The 19,197-nt window shown below is 37.7% G+C and overlaps 1 protein-coding gene across 3 annotated transcripts in view; it reads left to right on the top strand.

The window, feature by feature from the left end:
* Positions 1–1,540: 1,540 nt before the first annotated feature.
* ZNF800 (zinc finger protein 800) overlaps positions 1,541–19,197 on the top strand; it is a 43,809-nt gene continuing 26,152 nt past the window's right edge. For all 3 annotated transcript variants that reach the window (XM_032401634.1, XM_032401632.1, XM_032401633.1), the window contains exons 1-4: positions 1,541–2,204; positions 2,680–2,798; positions 8,115–8,210; positions 17,226–17,369. In XM_032401634.1, the coding sequence (XP_032257525.1) occupies positions 2,738–2,798; positions 8,115–8,210; positions 17,226–17,369 (301 nt within the window). In that variant the 5' untranslated portion in view covers positions 1,541–2,204; positions 2,680–2,737. The remainder of the gene's footprint in view (positions 2,205–2,679; positions 2,799–8,114; positions 8,211–17,225; positions 17,370–19,197) is intronic.

Here is a 19,197-nt window from a genome sequence, read left to right on the forward strand (position 1 = left end):
TCCAGGTTTATGGAAACTTAAAATTGTATATTAATTTTTTAACCTGTGCTAAATAAATGTGCTTATAAAAGTAGGAAAAGCTCCTCTGGAAATGAAGAAAATATTTCACCTCAAATTTTACCAAAGAGCTCCAATGTTAAATAAAAATTACCTGTAACTCCACTGTTAAGGGGTCACATTAAATTTTTTTCGATATGCTTAAGCATACTGCACACAATGTTACACAAAATGATTTTTATTGGCTGCCTAACAAACACCATCATGTGGACATATCATAATTTCTTTTACCTTACATGTAGGTTGTGGCATTACATTTTAGTTTGATGTTGTATGACGCCTCTTGAAAATGGGACAGAAAAAAATGATCAAACATACTACGTATATGTGACTGGCGTGTAGAATGTACAGTAGCTGGAATTCCCTTAAAAAAGTGGATCACTTGGACCACTCTTCTTCCTTTTCCCGTCACCCCTATAATCAAGCTGCTACAATCCCCCAAGACCTATGCAAATGCTCCGTTCAGTATTTTCACAATAACGAGTTTATCAATTAATTACTGGACCTACCACAAATTTTCCTATTAATTTTTAAAACAGATTTCAGTCACTCGTTTGCTCTTCCAAAATACACACAGAACCTACCGACTATTAAACCGCTCTTTCAGGACCCCGCAAACGGACAATTCAAGCTACACAACTGCGGAGATTTTCAGTGGATCTTTCGGCTCGAGAAGATAAAACAAAGCTTTTTCTCCCTTAATATTTCCTGACCGACAGTGGACACGTATTTGCTTGTAGAACAAGAACTCCGTTCTGGGAGTTGAGGAGGCGGCTCTCCTGCCCCAAGAGGCGACCACACGGGTTTTCGGAATTTGACAGACGACCGCGATCTTCGGGGATTTTCCAAGCCGGACGCGGGCACCGAAGAGGAGGGAAAGCGCGTCCTGCGCACGTGACCCACCTCTTCGCCTTCAGGCTCCAGAAGAGGAGCGCCGCGGCAATCAATCCCGATCGTCCACCACTAGATAGTTTCCTCCCAAGGACCTGATGAAAACCCCAAAGTGCTGAGAGGCACACTTCGAAAATTCTTAGGTTAAAAAAAAAAAAGAAAGAAAAGACTTCTACCATTAGTGTGCTGACAACCTTTTCGGAATCACCACTACTTACGGCTCACCCATTTGTCGAGCCGCCTCCTACAGTTCATTCCCGTGCTTTTCCAACCCTCCCCGTTTCGGTTCCAATGGAAGGAGAAAAGCAACAGTTTGCTTGCCCATCAGCCCGCCTCTCGGGCACAAACAGCCCAGGGCTCCGGCTGTCCGTCCGCCCGCGAGAGCACGCGCGGACGAGTAGCCGGCCCGAGACCCCCGGTCGCGGACCCAGCGCCACCGGCCCAGGGTCCCTCCCTTTGCCCGGCCGTAGCGCGTCGCCTCGCCACAGGCCCGGGCGCCCGGTCGGGCGCATGCGCGCGGCGCTCCCGGGCGTGCCGGCCACACTCCCCCCACCCACTCCGAGAGCTTGTCACTTCCTGCCCTCGCCCCATCTCCGTCCGGGGTCAGTCAGTCGCTCCCTGTCGCTGCGGGAGAGTCTCTGCTTCCCCCTTCCTACCCGCTCCGCGGCGGTAGCTCAGGCTCTTCGGGGAGGGGGAGACAGAGAAAGAGAGAGACTGACTTAATAAAGTTTCCTGAAACAACAACTACTACCAAAAAAGGCCCAAGGTGGGGGGGAACCCCCATTCTTCCCCGCCCCTCTCCAAAAGCCTGAGGGACCGTTGCAGGTGGAGCGGCGCTTGGGGGGGAGCCGGGCTCCGGCGGCAGCCGTTGCCCCGGCGAGGGGCGCCCAGGTCCTGCCCGCTCCGGTTCCGGCTCCTTCGGTGGCGGCGGCGGCTTCTGCGGGGCGGTTCCTCCTGTCAACTGCCTGCGCCCGCGCGCCGCCCGCCCGCCCAGCTCCACAGCGCGGAGGGACGCCGTGAGCCGCCGCCGCCGTCGCCGTCGCCTCGGGCCGCGGAGGGACGTGGTGAGCTGTGGCGCTTCCGCGTCAGCGGCGGCGGGGACTCTTTGGGAGCGCGTCGGGCCCGAACCCCGGTTCCCTTCGCGTGGTGTGCCGAGGCTGCGCCAGGTGGGGCCCGAAGCCGCCTCCCACGCCAGGCTGTCCCTGCGGCTGCCCGGCCTGCCTGCCTTCCTTCCGCCTGCCCGCCCTAGGAGTTAAGTAAGTTGGGCGCACTTGGTTATGGGGACGGGGCTCCGCCGCGGAGACCCCAACGCACGTGCGTGGCGGGAGGGCGCGGCGTGGGCCGGCCGCCGGCGGGAGCCGCACCTCGACCGCCCCTGTTGCCGCGCCCGCCGCCCCGCGGGCCCCGGCGCCGGCCGTGCCCGCCGCGCTCCGCGCCTCCGTCTCCGCGCGCGCCCGCCCGGGCCGGCGAGGCCGCTGCCGCCCGCGCAGCCGGCCAGGCCCTCGCCTTGCGCTGCGCGCCCCAGGCTGCGTTTCCGGGTAGGGCGATGAACCTGTGCGGGAGTTTGGGCTGCAGAAGCCTTCGTGCGTTTTTCTTTTTTAGGTTCTAGAGGAAGGTACGGGTCCGTGGAGGGAAAACGGAGGGCGGGTGGAGGGAACGTATCTGGAAAATATAGCCAGAGCCCCCCCAGGAAGTTCAGGGTGAGTGACGGATTTGTGCTTCTTTCAACAGCCAAGCCGCAATGAAGAGCTTCTTACAGTGAAAGGAAAGTCGGTCTCGCCCACTGAAAATGCCTTTAAGGGACAAATACTGTCAGACTGACCACCATCATCACGGATGCTGTGAACCAGGTATACTCCTTTCTCCTCCAGTTACTTTGCCCTTCGTCAGAGCCACTCTGCCTTGTGTTTTCCTTCCAGTTTTCTTTTCCTCCTGCCCAAGAAGTCATTTCTAAGTAAGCAGCCTATGATTTTCCCCAGCATAAAACTAGTTATGAAGCTAAAAGCTTGTACAAACAAGAGGTCTCCCCTGCTTGATCCCTTAAAAAAAGTACTGCAAGTGTCACCTTCCGTCTTTTCCACAAGATCAATCACTCAGTCCCTTTTCCTTCTTTCGAGGCAGCCTGCAGTTAGTAGTATACCCCCGTGTCCTTTGAATGTTTAAAACTGAAGACAGGGGAGAAAATAGGTAGCTGAATGCTAGTATGTCTTCGTGAAAGTGGATTCATTTAAACTTTTAAAAATTAAGTTTCTTACGCATATTTATTAGGGAATAGTGGTTAAAGCCTAAAAATGAGTTTAGTTGGGCTAAAAAAGTTTGTTAAACGCAGCTTGTTGGAAGAATCAGGTTTTGCTGACTGCAACCTTTAAAAATTTTCTTGCACAGAATATATTGTATTGCAAAATAAAAAATCTGGTTATTTAGGTAGAATACATAAGTATTTTTAGGATAGTTTATTCAGTAGAACTGTTTTTAGTTGGATTTATGGAATGAAAAAGTTCCTTTTTTGAGTCTCTTGAAGAATATTCGAAAACTTTAATCCGATAAATGTGGTATATAAACTTGAGTTTTTCTAGTTATCAGAAGCTTGATGAGTTTTGTCCCAAACATTTAGAGGTACAACTTGGAAACATTGAATACATATGTCACTAAACCAAACAAAGGCTATTCTATTCTAGTTTAAAGGCAGGTGTTTATCATTATTTTTGACCTAAAAGTTATTAGGACTCTTTATGTTTTTGCTTGTTTTTTTTTTTTTTTTGGGAGTATGTTAACTGCTCTAATGTACTTGGTTCTGTCACAGTGGAGATCAAGTAGAGGACTTTTTAGACTAATGGGAAAAAATGGCAGTGGTAAAGAAGAACTCCCATTTTCAGAAAACTTTGATACACATGAGAAAAAATTTGTACTATGGCCCTATCTCCCCACTGGTTTACTGGAAATCAGTCATAACTTACCTCTGCTAATTATATAGTCCCAGGATGGGATCCAGTTTCTGTTCAACTGCCCATGACCTATTTTCAGCACCCCTGCATACTGCATATTTTGTGTATTTTGTGTGTCATTTATATTTTATCAAATACTGAATGGAGTTAGTTTTGAAGTAGAAGGCTGTGAATGCCTTTTATACTTGTGTTCCACTGACCTTTTATTCTAGTTTTTTATTTGAGAACATTTCAAGTCATTTAAATTGAATTAGTTAATGAAATCATTTTAAATAAAACTACTTACTTAGGAAGAAGTTAATGTGTTCATTTATTTCTTTATTTCTTTGGCAAATTATTATTGAGCACCTATTAGGTGCTAGGCACTGTCCAAGGCAATGGGCATGTAAGTTGTGAACAAAACTGATAAGGTCATTCCCTCATAAAACTTTTGAGTGGGAAGAAATAGACAAGTAAATAAATAATTTGTGACCATACCTTAGTGTATTCTGATAATTAAAGTTTTCTAGAGACTTTAATGTCTTTTTAAGGATGTTTTTCAGAGTTGAACTTTTTAATATGTATTGGAACTTCTTTGCTTTTTTCCTCCCTCATTAATAAGAAATAAGTTGCATTAATTTTAAAAATTAAACTTTCTTTTACCAGAAACTTTTCCAGTACAGTTTATTTTTCAGACTACCAGGTCATAAGTAGTTTGTGTTTCTTTGCTTCTTAGCTAGAATTAAACACTTTCTGAAGATTAGTTTGGTGGAAAGCTAGAAGTTTGTTAACGTATAGAATAGTTAATTGTCATTATTTCAGAGGAAGGTTAGTCCTGTGTGGGAGGATATTTTCAGTACTGCGAGGAATATGTTAGGTTAGTTTTTAAAAGAGGATGTCTTTAGATGGAGGGAAGAAGATGGCATGCTGTTTGAGAAATTCTTTTAATGGGCAATCATCAGAGGTCTAGCCTCTTTTGAATCATGAATAGTGGGGCTGGTCCCTGAGCAGTGTGTTCCTGAGGAGGCCTTGATAGGATGGGTCAATTTATAGTGAAGGGTGGTGATAGAAGCCTGTCGGTGTATGTAAAGTACTTTTCTTAGTTATGTTTTAAGACTGTTTCTTACAGAACTTTTCAAACATTCAAAAGTAGAGAGAATCGTGTAAGGAACCTGTTGTAAGCATCACACAACTCAACACGTCAATACATGGACTATCTCTTTTCGTCTCTATTCTCCCTTCTGCACAGTTCTGTTCTCCACCCTCCTACTACTTCCCTACCCTCTATTATTTGTAAGTAAATCCCAGACATCATAAGCAGAAATTTATTTTAAGGGGCTTTTTTTAAGGTAGGAGAGACTATTAACAAAAGTAGGTATTTGATTCTGGGACGTGTGTTCTTGGAAGGATGTAAAGACAGATGTTAACTTCTGAGGGTTTGGGTGTTTTGATTGGAGGACGATGATGGCTTTTTTCCTAATGGTCGTGTAAACTGATCTTGGGAGGGATGATAGGGTATATGAGAGGACACTTTTATAAAATACTAATATATAAAGTTTTTTAGGGTTGAGAGTATGTTTTCAAATGAAGAATCTTTTTTTTTTTTTTTTTTTTTTTACAGTGGTAACTACACAGATCTCTATGCTAAGTGGATGTGTCCATGGATAACTAAGCTAACTCTGGGGTTATTTTGAATGGTGTCTCAGGCTGTTGATGTGTCTAGTGGTAGCAGTGTTCTGAAGGTGATTAGGTAACAAAATTTTGCTGTAGCTTTGAAATCAGATGTTCTCATGTGGAAATGGAAGCTGGCGTATTAAAGAAAGTTTTCTGGAGCATTTTTAAATGAGGAAAGGGGACTCTTAAGGACAAGTTTCCATTTTTTCTCCATATCCCTCCCTTAGTCATTACTGTTTGTTTGTTTTTTTTAATTTTCCCTTTCTAGAATTCTTGCTACTTATAGAGCCAAACCTTGTTGCTTTTAGTTCTTTACAATTGTACATTTTCTACCCTCTCTTTTGTAGTTATTTTTTTTATAAACAATCGTCAGTTGTTTTGTACAAATAGTGAAAAGAGATCCATCTAATCCAAATAAATGGTATCATCAGTCTATTTACAAACTTCTGCTATTGCATCTTTAAAGGATTGAATTCTACTTCTCTTTGATTTTGGAAACGGTTTTTCAGTTTTTGGTGTCAGAAAGCAATTGATTTGTACATGATGGTGGTGGTGGTGGTGGTGGTGGTGGTGGTGGTGGTGGTGATAGAACATTTATTGAACATATATCCCAGGCTCTGTTTTAATCAGTTTACCTGCATTAGCTCATTTAATCCTCATACAACCCTATGATTTAGATACTTTTATTATCCCCATTTTAGAGATGAGAAAGAGATCAGAGAGTTTAATTTGCCTTAGTTGTATCTAGTAAATGTCAGAAAAAAAATTCAGTGTAATAAGTCCAGGTCTGGAGTCTTTATATTTTTAATCACTGCAGGTAGTGCCAATGTCAGATGTTCTCAAAATGAGTTGTGGGTGTGTGCATGTTCTTAATTCATTTAAAATTCTCCTAACGTATGTCTTAAAATTGGGAACGTTGTACTTAATAAGATGAGTTGGTCCTGAGACAGTTCCTCCCACTTGTGTACACTGAGCACGAGACTTGAAGCCTTAACAGAGAATCTAAGGCTGTGTCTATACACATAGGAGAGCAGGCTTTAGCCTCCTTATCAGAAAGCTAAATGCTGCCCAAGACCAGGTCCTGAAGCAGTAGCAGCACACATTTATTGATGTAATCCTCCTTATTTTCCCACAGAGTGGATGATCCTGGGTTAAGATGGTAATAGTTGAGTAGAACATTATAACGTATTGAAAAAAGTGAATTAAAGTGACTGGTTTTTCTCTACCAAAAACCATTTCTTTATTTGGTATCTGATGGAAAAACTTCTCCTTTTCAGTTACCTTGTTTCATATCATCATAATCTAATTTATTATATAATTATACCGTGAATCTGAGAATTTTTTTTTTTTAATTTTTATTTATTTGACAGAGAGAGACAGCGAGAGAGGGAGCACAAACAGGGGGAGTGGGAGAGGGAGAAGCAGGCTTCCCGTGGAGCAGGGAGCCCGATGTGGGGCTCGATCCCAGGACCCTGGGATCATGACCTGAGCCGAAGGCAGATGCTTAACGACTGAGCCACCCAGGCGCCCCGAATCTGAGAATTTTGGAAAGCAGACCTCTCTATATGAAAATGAAAATTTTTATTTTTAAAGTGGAAATATTATTTTTACTTATTATAAAAGTGTGTGTGTGTGTATTTTAATATGCACACTTCTAAAAGCCCAGGCTCTGAAGCACTAGCGAAGTATGAGGCTGAAAATTAAAATCACCCCATAAAGTCCACCCTGACAGAACCCTTGTTTTGTTGGTATCCCACCAGACTTTTGTGTTTATATTAGTGTCTGTACATACACACACATAAACATTAAATTTCTTTCTTTTTGTATCTATTGAAGTATATATTAATATAAGCGAGATCATATTCTTTAACCTGTTTTTGTTGCTCAACAATCTATTATTGACATCCTTTGTTGTTGGTACATGTAGATCTAGATCATGTAGATTTAGCTCATGCTTTCTAACAGCCGTAAAGGATTCTGTTGTAGGGATATTTCATAGTTTATTTAGTCTGGTTCCTATTGAGAGATTTTTAAGTTGTTTGAAATTTTTTCTTTCTTATTTACAGTGCTGCAGAGTGCTGCAGTGAACATTCTTGAACATCTGTCATTCTGCACTTCACTAGTTCTTTCCTTAGGCAGTGAGTGGTTTTTGAGTTTTGCTCTCATAATTGCCCAGAGAGCTGTACTAGATTGTCCAGAGGGTTCTGGAATGGTTTATGAGATGTGGCTAGGACATCATTGCCCTAGAATTTTGATTAAATATAGAGGGTCCTCTTCAAGGGGAATAAAAAGGCAAACATGACGAATATGTAGTAAATAATACCAAAATAGTAAATTTTTGCATTTGAAGCCTTAAGTAGCTTTAATTTAGCCTTGAATTGAGAATAATTTTAGTTATTTTTTTCCCATTATTTCATTTTGCCTTACAAAGATGATGGTGAAGTATATACAAACAAGTGTGATTATCATTAACATGATTGTAGCAAACCATTGTTTTACTTCAATAGTAAATGATTTAAATAACCCTTTTTTTGTGGGGATTGGGGTGGGTGTTTGTCTTCCATGTAGTTTATATCCTGGAACCTGGAGATGCTCCTTTGTTACAGCAACCACTACAGACATCCAAATCTGGTATTCAACAAATAATTGAGTGCTTTCGATCAGGTATGAATGTTTTAGGATGTATTTTTCAATCTTCACATAATAGTTAAAAACTACCTAGAAATCCTTAGAATTAATTGTTAAAAAATATTAAAATGTATACATTGGTTTTATAGAATACTTTTAATTGTCATATTTTTAAAAAGTGATGAATAAATATTGACTTGATCTAGATTCTTTGTCAGTACTATATATTATATATTAATATAGAAATAAAATTATTTAGTATGATTTAAAGAAATATATGTGGTATCTTTATTAGTAATGTGCCTCTTCTTAACAATTTATTGTTATTTTTTGGCATATCTTTGTAAACCCTCAGTGGGCACTAGTATCTTATACTGGGTCTTTATAAGCATTGGCAGAGTAGATTATTTATTCAGAATGTCTGAGATGTCACTTGTTCTAGATTAATTACTTTATCGTCTCTGTTTATGTGACTCACCTTCTCCTGTCTAACCCTGGAGTTTCAACATCTTTGATAGAACACAAGACAGGAAAAATACTTATTCCAGTCCCTGGTCTCTTTGGATACATTTGTTTAGCTTTACTTTCTATTAGATTATTATAACAATTGCATGTATAATAATGTGCAGTTGCAGTCCAATGCTTTAAAATAGGTGTTGCTTACTACATATATATGACTGAGGACTGTTGGAACTCCTTTCTCAGTGAGATCTTAGGTTGCTGTGATTTTTATGATCCACTTATCCACCTTTTGTAGATTTGTCTTCTCTGACATTGCAGACTGTTGAGTCAGATATAAATAAGCAAACACACATGCTTGATGGGACACCTAACTGATGGAAACTTAAAGGATTAGAATATCTTTTGTTATTATTCTAAGGCTTACTATTTTAATGAAAAATTTCTGAGATTAAAAGGAAAAGGTATTTATATGTAACCACTTGTTTTGTATTGATAAATGCTTTGAGGTGCTTGTTTTTAAGTCATTGTAAAGAGAAGTAGCATATATGTGCTTTATTTTAGGATCTAAGAAATAGATTGCTCCTTAATCTAAAATAAAAATTGTTTTTATTTCTGACTTTTTGAGATCTATTTCTTGGATTTTTAATCTATAGTTCTCATGGCATTGCTTTTATGTATATTTAATTCAGTAAGTATTGAGTGTATACCCATGCCTTGCTCATGTTGAATGGTGGTATAACCTATTTTAGGGTGTTTTTTGTTGTTTTTATTTTTGATACTTGCCCTTCATTAACAGAAGTAACTGATAGGTCAGGTTTTCCTATGATAAATACAATTAAAATTTTACTTACTGGGGCAGTATTTATAATATATTTCTGGCATAACGGAAGAATGGTTAGTTTCTGGTCATAGTAAGAGTTTTTTTAGCTACTTTTAGTAGATAATTCTTTTTGTTCTTTCTCATGGAAATGAAGGTAGTAGCTTTTCACATTTAGTTATGTTCTTTGCTTTAGTTCTTTCTTTTCTTTTTTTTTTTTTTTTTTTTAAGAGAGGGAGAGAGAGGGGCGGGAGGGGGAGAGAATCTTAAGCAGGCTTCACACCCAGTGTGGAGGCGGATGCGGGGCTCAACCTCACGACCCTGAGATCATGACGTGAGCTGAAATCAAGAGTCAAAGCTTAACTGCCCAGGCACCCCTATAGGTTTCTTTTTTAAAATCCAAAATTTGGAATGAATAAGATTATTTTATACTACTTCACTTTATTATAGTGTTATTTGATTAAGAAGTTAGAATTGGTTCATCATAAATGCTGTGTCTTGTAAAATATACTTTTTCAAGAAGATCCTGTTCTCAAAATCCGTGTTTAACTTTGGAAGATGAATATTTAGAAATGAAATTAATTGTTTTCCTTTTGCACTGTGCTCATGTCTGTTTTCTGTATTTCCTATTTCTTTACAATCTAAAGAAAAGGGTCTGTGAAATGGGTAAAATGTTCTTTTTTAAATGCCCCCTTCTGACCTTTCAAATTCAAATTTGCCTTCTGAGTTATGTTTTATTTAGGTAAATTCTGAAAATACTATAAATTTAACTCTGAGTACCCAATAATTTAAATTAGAAGTGATTTAGAAATATGCTTAGCAGGACAAAGAACTTACTTTGGATTTAAGAAAAGGAATTCTTTTACTTTGTTAATGTGTCTCAGAACTAAGCAATTTTAATTTCCTCAAGATTGTAATCTCTTATATATCCGTGTAATCTAAAGTTTGCTAAGGTAGTTCTTTAGCACTGAAGTATCCAAGGCCTGGCTGACTGAAACTTTGGGAGGATAGAATGGAAGTTTGGGCCACATGACTTAGGGACGAAGATCCATTCTTACCCCTAAGTTCTTCCTGGTCCCATTCTACTCCCAACCACACCTTCAATGACTCATTCCTTTCTAGACTCTTTCCATTATAGTTGGGTCACACACATTGCATTTAAAGAACTATCCGAAGTCTATGCTTTTGCTCTTGTTAACCTATAGAGGCCAAGTCAGGTGGGACATGAGTAATGTGTTAGGATATCTAGCTTAATCTTTAAGCTCAGATAGTTGTCTTCAGTTACTGTATCATTTCTAAGTGACTCACCTCCTGTCTACACTGGGCTGTCTATGACGTGGTATTAATTCCTACCCAAGCTGGAAGTTCCTGAAAGGCTGAGGAAGGAGTTAACTCATTTTTTTAGGTCTACCAGCCCCACATGTGCTGTACTAACTGCTTGATCAGTTTTGACTTGTTCTCTTTGCTTCACATTTCAGTTTTTGCTTTGGACTGTTTTTCTGTTTTTAAATGATAAATCTTTCTTGACCTCTGATAATCTTTTTATTTCTGGCTGCTTCATTTGTAAATTAATTTGAATAGATTTTTCTTTTTGGAATTAAGTAATATTCCTATATTGGAATAAGTAATATTATTGGATTAAGTCATAAGTGCCTGTGGTTTAAAAATAAAAAGGAAGTATAAAAGGATATATAAAAATACAAAAATAAGTCTCTTTGCTCAGGCAACCACTGCTACATGATTTGTGTGTCTTCTTCCAGAGACCCTGTATACATATACAAGCATATATCCCTCACTTTTTTCCCCAGTATGAATGGTAGCTGAATCTGCACACTGTTATGTATTTTTGCTTTATTAACAGTACATTTCACTATTGTTTGACATTTGTCCATAGATAAATACCTCATTTTTTTTTTAGAAGGCTGCCTATTTTGCTCCAACCTACAGATTTTGTACTCTGACATCCCTGATGGTTGGATGACTTTGAGACATGCTGTTTGCTCTGTATCCCTGGCTTCTGGTACTATCTTGACTGGGCCCTGCCTTTTGCTAGAGCGCTGCCTTAGCTCTGTTGATCCTTCTAGGATCACATCTGTGACTTGGTGTCTTCAAATTTCTCTCCTTTTTATTGACACTTTTATTTTAGCTTCCTTTCTTCCTGACTTCTCTCCCTGAACTGAAACAGAGTTGTAAGTAACAACAACAAAAAAGTGTACTTCCACGAGACATTTATTAAAATCGATTTAATTGAGCTTAATATTCTTTCTCAGTCTCTTAATCTTCTGGTGGAGGCAAAGGAGCTATTGAATGCCCTACGATTAGAAACAGAAAAATGGGGAGAAAAGAGAAGGATAATTATTTAGTCTGGTATTCAAAACTGGTCTTTCATGTGAAGTTGACATCGTTTTTTTGAAACCTTGAAATATATTGTAAAAAGATAACATGTAATTATCTGTCTATAAAATACTGCTATGTGCAAGGAAGGGCATCTTTTCTGACTCTTAGGGAGGAGTAAATGGTAGTGAAAAATGAGAATTAGCTTTGTGTTGTATTTGCTCTTGTCATTATCATCTTGGGTTTGGTCATTTAACATCTTAGAAGAGTTGTTTGTTTCGTTTTGGTTTTGTACTGTTTAAAACAACATTACCTGCATTTAGTGTAAGCTGTTCCTGGATGGCGATGCCTCAGTCCTGACTCGGCAGACAAAAACTTAGGATGGAAATGTGATTTATCAGGGATACATAAGATAAGAGAGTGCTATATGATATGGGTTTTGTTTTTGGTTATTACACAACAATAGTAGGAAATTTAAAATCAGACTAGATATTTTTTGGATGAATAAGACAGATGTAGATTTGTTTGATTTGTTGTTCTTACATTCTTCAAAGAATGTCATCTGAGGCTATATTCCTAGAAGAGCAGACATTTATATTAGTCTGGGAACTTCTTAAGGGCACAGATCAGATCCTTCACTCCCATGTTTCCAGTGAATAGCATTGCAACCTCATATTTAATAGGTGTTCAATAAATGTTTGTGAGACTAAAAGATTCACCAAGTAGGCACTAGAATAATTTTATTCTGCTTCTAAATTTATTGTAGTATGTGGCAGTGTTCCATAATTAACCTAGTAATTTTTTTAAAGGATTTTATTTATTCATTTGAGAGAGAGAGAGAGCGAGCGCACAAGCAGGGGGAGAGGCAGAGGGAGAGGGAGAAGCAGACTCCCGCCGAGCAGGGAGCCCGATGCAGGACTCAATCCCAGGACCCTGAGATCATGACCTGAGCCGAAGGCAGACACTTAACCATCTGAGCCACCCAGGTGCCCCTAACTTAGTAATTTTTTTTAACCAACTCTTGCAGGTGGTTTTAAGAAAGCAATTTAAATTTTCTTAAGTTTTCCCTATTTTTTAACCTTTAAGAACTTTTGTTAAGGGATGATCAGTTAGAAATTTCCTTCATATACTGGCCTTGGAAATCAGTTTTGACAGGATTTACAGATTTACTTGCAGTGTTGAGATGTTACTGTGTTTAAACACTCATGCTAAAAATGATTGAGCTCATGTGTGAATCATCATAAAGCAAGCAGTATACCATTTAAAAATCATTATTGCTACAACTTAAAATGGTCATTGACCAACATATCCATATATTAAGAAAAAAATGAAAGCTTATCTTTGGCACAGAAGAGTTAGAATTAATATCACATCATGTAAAGTGATTGCCATCCATCCTAATGTAAAACTGAATACTGATTCCTTTTGAAAAAAATCTTGTAAACATTTTTCTCAGTACATACAATGTATTTGATATTAAGGAATAGCACATGACTAAACCCTTGATGAGGTTTAGGTAATTTTTACTGAGCACCTATTATGAGAATCTGAAATATTCACTGATTAGTTAATTTCTAGGCATCAAAAGCCTTACCCTTAGTGGGCTGTGTTTTTTTTTTTTTTTGAAAGATACTGATTAATGATCTATGTGATCAGTAAACAGTGACTTCTAAGATAGTTTTAAAACCCAGTGCAAGAAAAAGTTACTAATATAGGAAAAGGAATAATTAGTAGTAAGATTGCATGGGTCTCTTTCAGGATCCAGGGCAGTGGAAGAACTCAATGTTGCTGTCTAGATGACCATGTCTGTTGTCTCAGGTGATGAAAGTTTTTGCTGTTGACAGAGGCACAGTTGATTGGCTGTGTCTAATTGTTAGTAAGCAAAGCAGTCACAAAATGGTAGCTGACGAGACCATTATGACCAAAGCCATTATGACCACATGGGAAAAACAACAAAACCTTAAATGGTAACTAAAACTAACTTAGGGAAAAACTTCTATTGTCCGTATTTATGGAATGGGCAACATCTTATTTTTCTCATTTGTAAATTGTATAAGTTGAATTAGAAAATCTTTGAGGTCTCTTTTTTGACTTACCAGGCAACTTTATATAGACGAAAAAAAAATCTAATTTATAGAGAACGTTTCCTTAAACATAAAGCTGTCTAGTATGTCATTTAGCAAACCTCAATCAGGCATAGTCCTGAGGGCTGGGAATATAGTGGATGAGCATTAAAGGTATCTTCTCTGTCCTTTTAGAGCTTCCAGTTTAATGGGATTACAGAAAAATAATTAATTACAAGATAGTGGGATAATATAGTATGGATGTATAGGGTGCTGTGGGAGTAGGGGTGAAGAATTTGTAACAAAAAACAGGAATCAGAAGGCTTCCTGGGGGATGCGACTTCTAACCTGGAGTTGTTTTTTTTTTTAAGATTTTATTTATTTGAGAGAGAGAGAGTGAGAAAGAGAGCACGGGGGCAGGGGGAGGGGGGAGTCAGAGGGAGAAGCGGACTTCTCACTGAGCAGGGAGCCAGACGTAGGACTCGATCCTGGGACTCACCATCCTGGGACTTGATCCTGGGACTCCGGGATCGTGACCTGAGCCAAAGGCAGTCGCTTAACCAACTGAGCCACCTAGGTGCTCCGGAGTTTGAAGGATTACTAGAAGTGAGCCAGACCAGGGAAGTGGGAGATTGTTATAGGCAGAGAGAAAAAAAAAACATAGGTGAAGGCCTGAAAAGTGAGAGAGAGAGAGAAACAATTTGGTGAACCCATGGCTATGAAAGAAATTTGATGTACCTGCATCAGCACAACTGTGCTTGTATGTGTGTATGTGTATGTGTAGGTGGGGTGCGGTGGGGGAAGCATTTGTGAATGATAAGATTGATGAGTTAAGGTTAGAGCCAGAGATTTTTTTAGGGGGATGCTATTGGAAACGGATATACACTGTGCTGAATATAACTAGTTCTATAACTAGGACTAAAGAGTATCTCTCTGTATAGATTTTTAAATTTTTAATTAATTTTTATGGTTGAGAGAACCTGGTGGACAAAGTGAGATCTCTGATTTAGGGATGCAGTCTTATATTTTTAGCAGTAACTGTTTTTTATGTATAACCTCATACTTTCTATTTAAATCTTCAATTGAGGGCGCCTGGGTGGCTCAGTTGGTTAAGTGACTGCCTTCAGCTCAGGTCATGATCCTGGAGTCCCGGGATCGAGTTCCGCATCGGGCTCCCTGCTCGGCAGGGAGTCTGCTTCTCCCTCTGACCCTCCTCCCTCTCATGCTCTCTGTCTCTCATTCTCTCTCTCTCAAATAAATAAATAAAATCTTTAAAAAAAAAAAAATGTTCAATTGAGTTCTTAAGTTAAATCTAGTTCAGCTTGTTTTTGCATTCCTCTTCAATCTTTTTTGACTATCTTTAAAGGCAGAATTGAATCTTTAGTATGGGTCTAGCAGGTATTTCAATTTAGAATTAAAGTGTGCAAAATTTTCTATGTTTTCTTCTTACTGGTGCTACACTTACCTATACTTGGGAATTATATGTAGATATGTTAGAGAGGTTATCTAAAATATTTCACATTTAAGCATTTTTTTTTCTATCTTAAAATTGATTTTCCCTATATACTCACTTTATGGATCAAAACCTTATCAGAATCTATTCCCTTTCACATTGGTTATAAAAGTTGGAGGTTATGGCAAGTAAAGTAATACTGAATTTTTCTAAAGCTGTCTTTGACGTTGAATAAAGATTTTTATTTATTTTAAAAAAATAAAATATTTTTGTCATCAGTCTACCTCTCATAGTTTGTCAGTCACTTAGGAGATGAACTATGAACTAAACATGTTAGCAGTCTGTTGCCAGTATATTTTGTTATGTGAAGTGGACTAAGAAAGTGCGTGTGTGCGTGTGTGTGTGTTTGTGTGTATGAATTTACTTTTATATAAAGAATAATACTCAGGCTGTCCTCTGAATCTTTTTAAATTTATGTTTTCTGATTTTTGGTAATATGGTTTAGTGCAGTAAACCATTGATTTGGATTTGAGAAATGGTGGAGATGATTTCATTATATTTATTTTTTCCCAGTAGAAGCCCAGATGTGTAATTTAATTTTTCTGGGATTTAGGTTCATATTTTCTTTCATGATTCTCTAAGATAGGTTTGGTTTGGTTTGTTCATTTTACAAGATGGATAGTATAGTGTGTTTACTCTTTAGTAGTCCCAGAGCTTAACAGAGTGTCAAGTACTTGTGGCATGATGGAAGAACACTTTGTACCTAGATAGTTTTAAAGTTTTTTTTCAGGACACATTTGTTTTTTCCTCTTGAAGTCAATATTATTAGCATCTTTTTTATTTGAGGAAATTAAAGGCTAATTAATTAGTAAAGCATGGCAGATCAATTTTGTCAATTTACCTGTGGCAAAAACCTGTAGGAAATAATGATAAAAGATCTTCTATTTGTGTTTTATTCCTGGTGGATGTTTTTATTTTAAAGATTGGGTGCTCAATGCCATTTATTTTTTTTCCTGCCTTTTGATCTTCTGTCATAATGCTTAGATTCCCTATATCAGTGGCATTTCTTCAACTAATCTTTATTGAGCATTGCTAGAGCTGAATACTTTGTAGTTGTAAATAAGACAGGTTTGGTCTTGGCTGCTTTGGAGTTTATAATCTAGTGGGGAAGACAGGCTTTAAATTAGTTTAAACTGTAAACTATCAATATTTAATTAATTGCACTTGGAGTGAGTTTTTGAGGGAGAAAGGCTTTGAATAAATTTATAGTGGTATCAAGAGGCCTAAGCAAAATTCAAATTATGGATAAGGATTCTGTACTCTGACACTCAATGACCATAATTCCATGTTGGCCCAGAACCTGAAGTAATTTGAGCTGAGTTTAAAGAAAAGTCACAGGCAATCTTGTGACACAGTTTTGACTTTTTTTAAGGAATCAGGGGAAAACATATTACAGAACTCCATGTTCACGTCTTAATGCAGAAGGGAGCTATAGGAACCAGCCAGAAACTTTGGCAAGGAGTAAGGGGTTGGGGGGGAGGGGCATGTTTAATTCTTCTTTCCCCTTCCAGATCTATTGAATCAGAATCTCTAGAGGTGGGTCATGTACATCTTTATTCCCAGTTTATTGTGATGATCAGCCAGGTGTTGGAACCACTGTTGGGATATTCTAAGAATTGATTGGCTGCTGAATTAGAAAAAGAATATCAATTTTAGCTGTCATAATATCCAGGTGATGATAGAATTTTACTTAGAATTTAGTTTATAACTTAGTTCTGAATACAAATGGTGGAAATTGGCAATGCCTGTATTTTGTTTGCGAAGCGTAATTGCACTTTGGATTGTCAACAGTGGTTGCCCAGTTTAAAAATGTATGTTAAAGTTACCTTTTGTGTTAAGTTTTATTTTCTTTTTTCCTTTAGGAACTAAACAACTTAAGCACATTTTATTAAAAGACGTGGACACTATTTTTGAATGTAAATTATGCCGCAGTCTCTTCAGAGGATTACCAAATTTAATTACCCATAAAAAATTCTACTGCCCACCAAGTCTCCAGATGGATGACAGTAAGTTTTATTCATATATTCAGTTATACATTTTACAGTTAAGTATTCTTATACTGCAGCTGTACGTTTGTGTTAAAAGGGTATCAATAATTTACTGATGGGGAATAAAATTAAATATTAGACTTAATGTTCATTTTCTTAGGTACTTTCTTATTTTTTACTTGGGTTTTTCTAAAGATATATGAGGTTAGCTTTATGAGTATATTTATTTATATTAAGATACTGGATATTGTTTTTGAATGTTTATATGGACCATATAGTTTATATTCAGGATTTTTCTAAGTTAAAATATGAGTGCTTTAAAGGGGGTATTGGTATTTTTCATTTTTACTTCTTTTAACAACTTGTTACCTATGACTGATAATTTACTAAGATTATCCTTAAGTAAGTGAGAAGGTTAGAGCAAAGAATGAGTAAATGAGTTGATTTCTTGGGGATGGTGAAGAGCATTAAAAAATATTAACCTTTCTATTTTTTTCTGGGTCTTGATTTGAAGATCAGTTTTGTTCTCAGTGAAATTTATTTATAACTCAATCATTTTATCAGAAATGAGACTGTTATAGGCCGGCTTGAGATCTGAAGTAGCTTTATGTGATGAAGGCAGGTTGTAGGCTAATAAAGTCTTTGTGGAACCGAATGTTGGATTAAGTGTATTGCCTCTGTATGATTAAGTTAGCAGTATATGTAATGGTATTACTTTCTTGCTTTAAAGAACTGATATAAATTCCTTAAAATATTTTAATAAGAAATAGGTTACTTTCATTATTTCTTGTTCAGGGGTTTAACTCTTTGTGGACTTACAAATTACAGAACTTATTTTGTCAGTTTGATACTATAGTTGCATTGTGGAGTTTGTGCACTTTTCAACTTAACTTTTTTGGGATGGGAATGAAATGAAAACTCCAAATATCAAAAGTACTACTTAATTACTAGCATGAAGCTGATTTAAAGTATACTATAGGACATAGTTGAAATAAAAATTTCATTTTTGGAAATCTTTCCTAGTACTGTTAGATCTTATTATACTTGTTTTTATCATTGAGATATAAATGAAAAGGCAGTCTGTAGGGATTAGTTTCAAATCTGATCTTTTAATAAAGTACTAGTAGAAAATTAGTTATATTTCTGGTAGTTATTCTTGTTTTTAGTGTAGAGTTGACTTTTAGAAATATAAATAAATGGATTTGTTGGATTATTGTATACTTTTCTTGGCAATACTCATTCTAGAAATACTTCTGTGAAAGTGTTATCCTTATAGACACTACTTTAATACCTTTTAAATGGGAAGATTACTAGAAGAGCAATAATGAATCATTAATCTTGTTTTCTAAGTATCAGATTTGATGCTGTGTTTGTAGCTAGATTTTAGAATTGTATGTGGAAACATAACCAGTGTTAGGTAAATCTGGTATAGTAGGAATATTTGGTTGCCTATAGGGGATGAATTATTGCACAAGTAAATAAAACTAGCTCTGTTTTTGGAATAAATCTATAGTTTTTAATCACTTGTTTGAATGGGATGGTATCATGTTGAGAAGCCCTGTAATAGCAAACACTTGTCTACATGTCATTCATATTTATGGATGCCCTGTAATAGCAAACACTTGTCTACATGTCATTCAAATATATTCATATTTATATCCTACAAATCTTTCTTTTTCATTTCCATAAGATCTTTAAGTGTCCCTCTCTACAAGTAGATTAGGTTATTATGGATTAAGTTAATACGAATGCTGTTATGTTTTCTAAAAAAAATCATTTTTATATATAATAGTACGTTCTTCATGATGTTTTATCCATCTTCGGTTATGAGAACTTTGATATGCCA

The sequence above is a fragment of the Phoca vitulina genome, unplaced genomic scaffold, assembly GCF_004348235.1.
Source record: "Phoca vitulina isolate PV1807 unplaced genomic scaffold, GSC_HSeal_1.0 scaffold4, whole genome shotgun sequence".
NCBI lineage: Eukaryota > Metazoa > Chordata > Mammalia > Carnivora > Phocidae > Phoca > Phoca vitulina.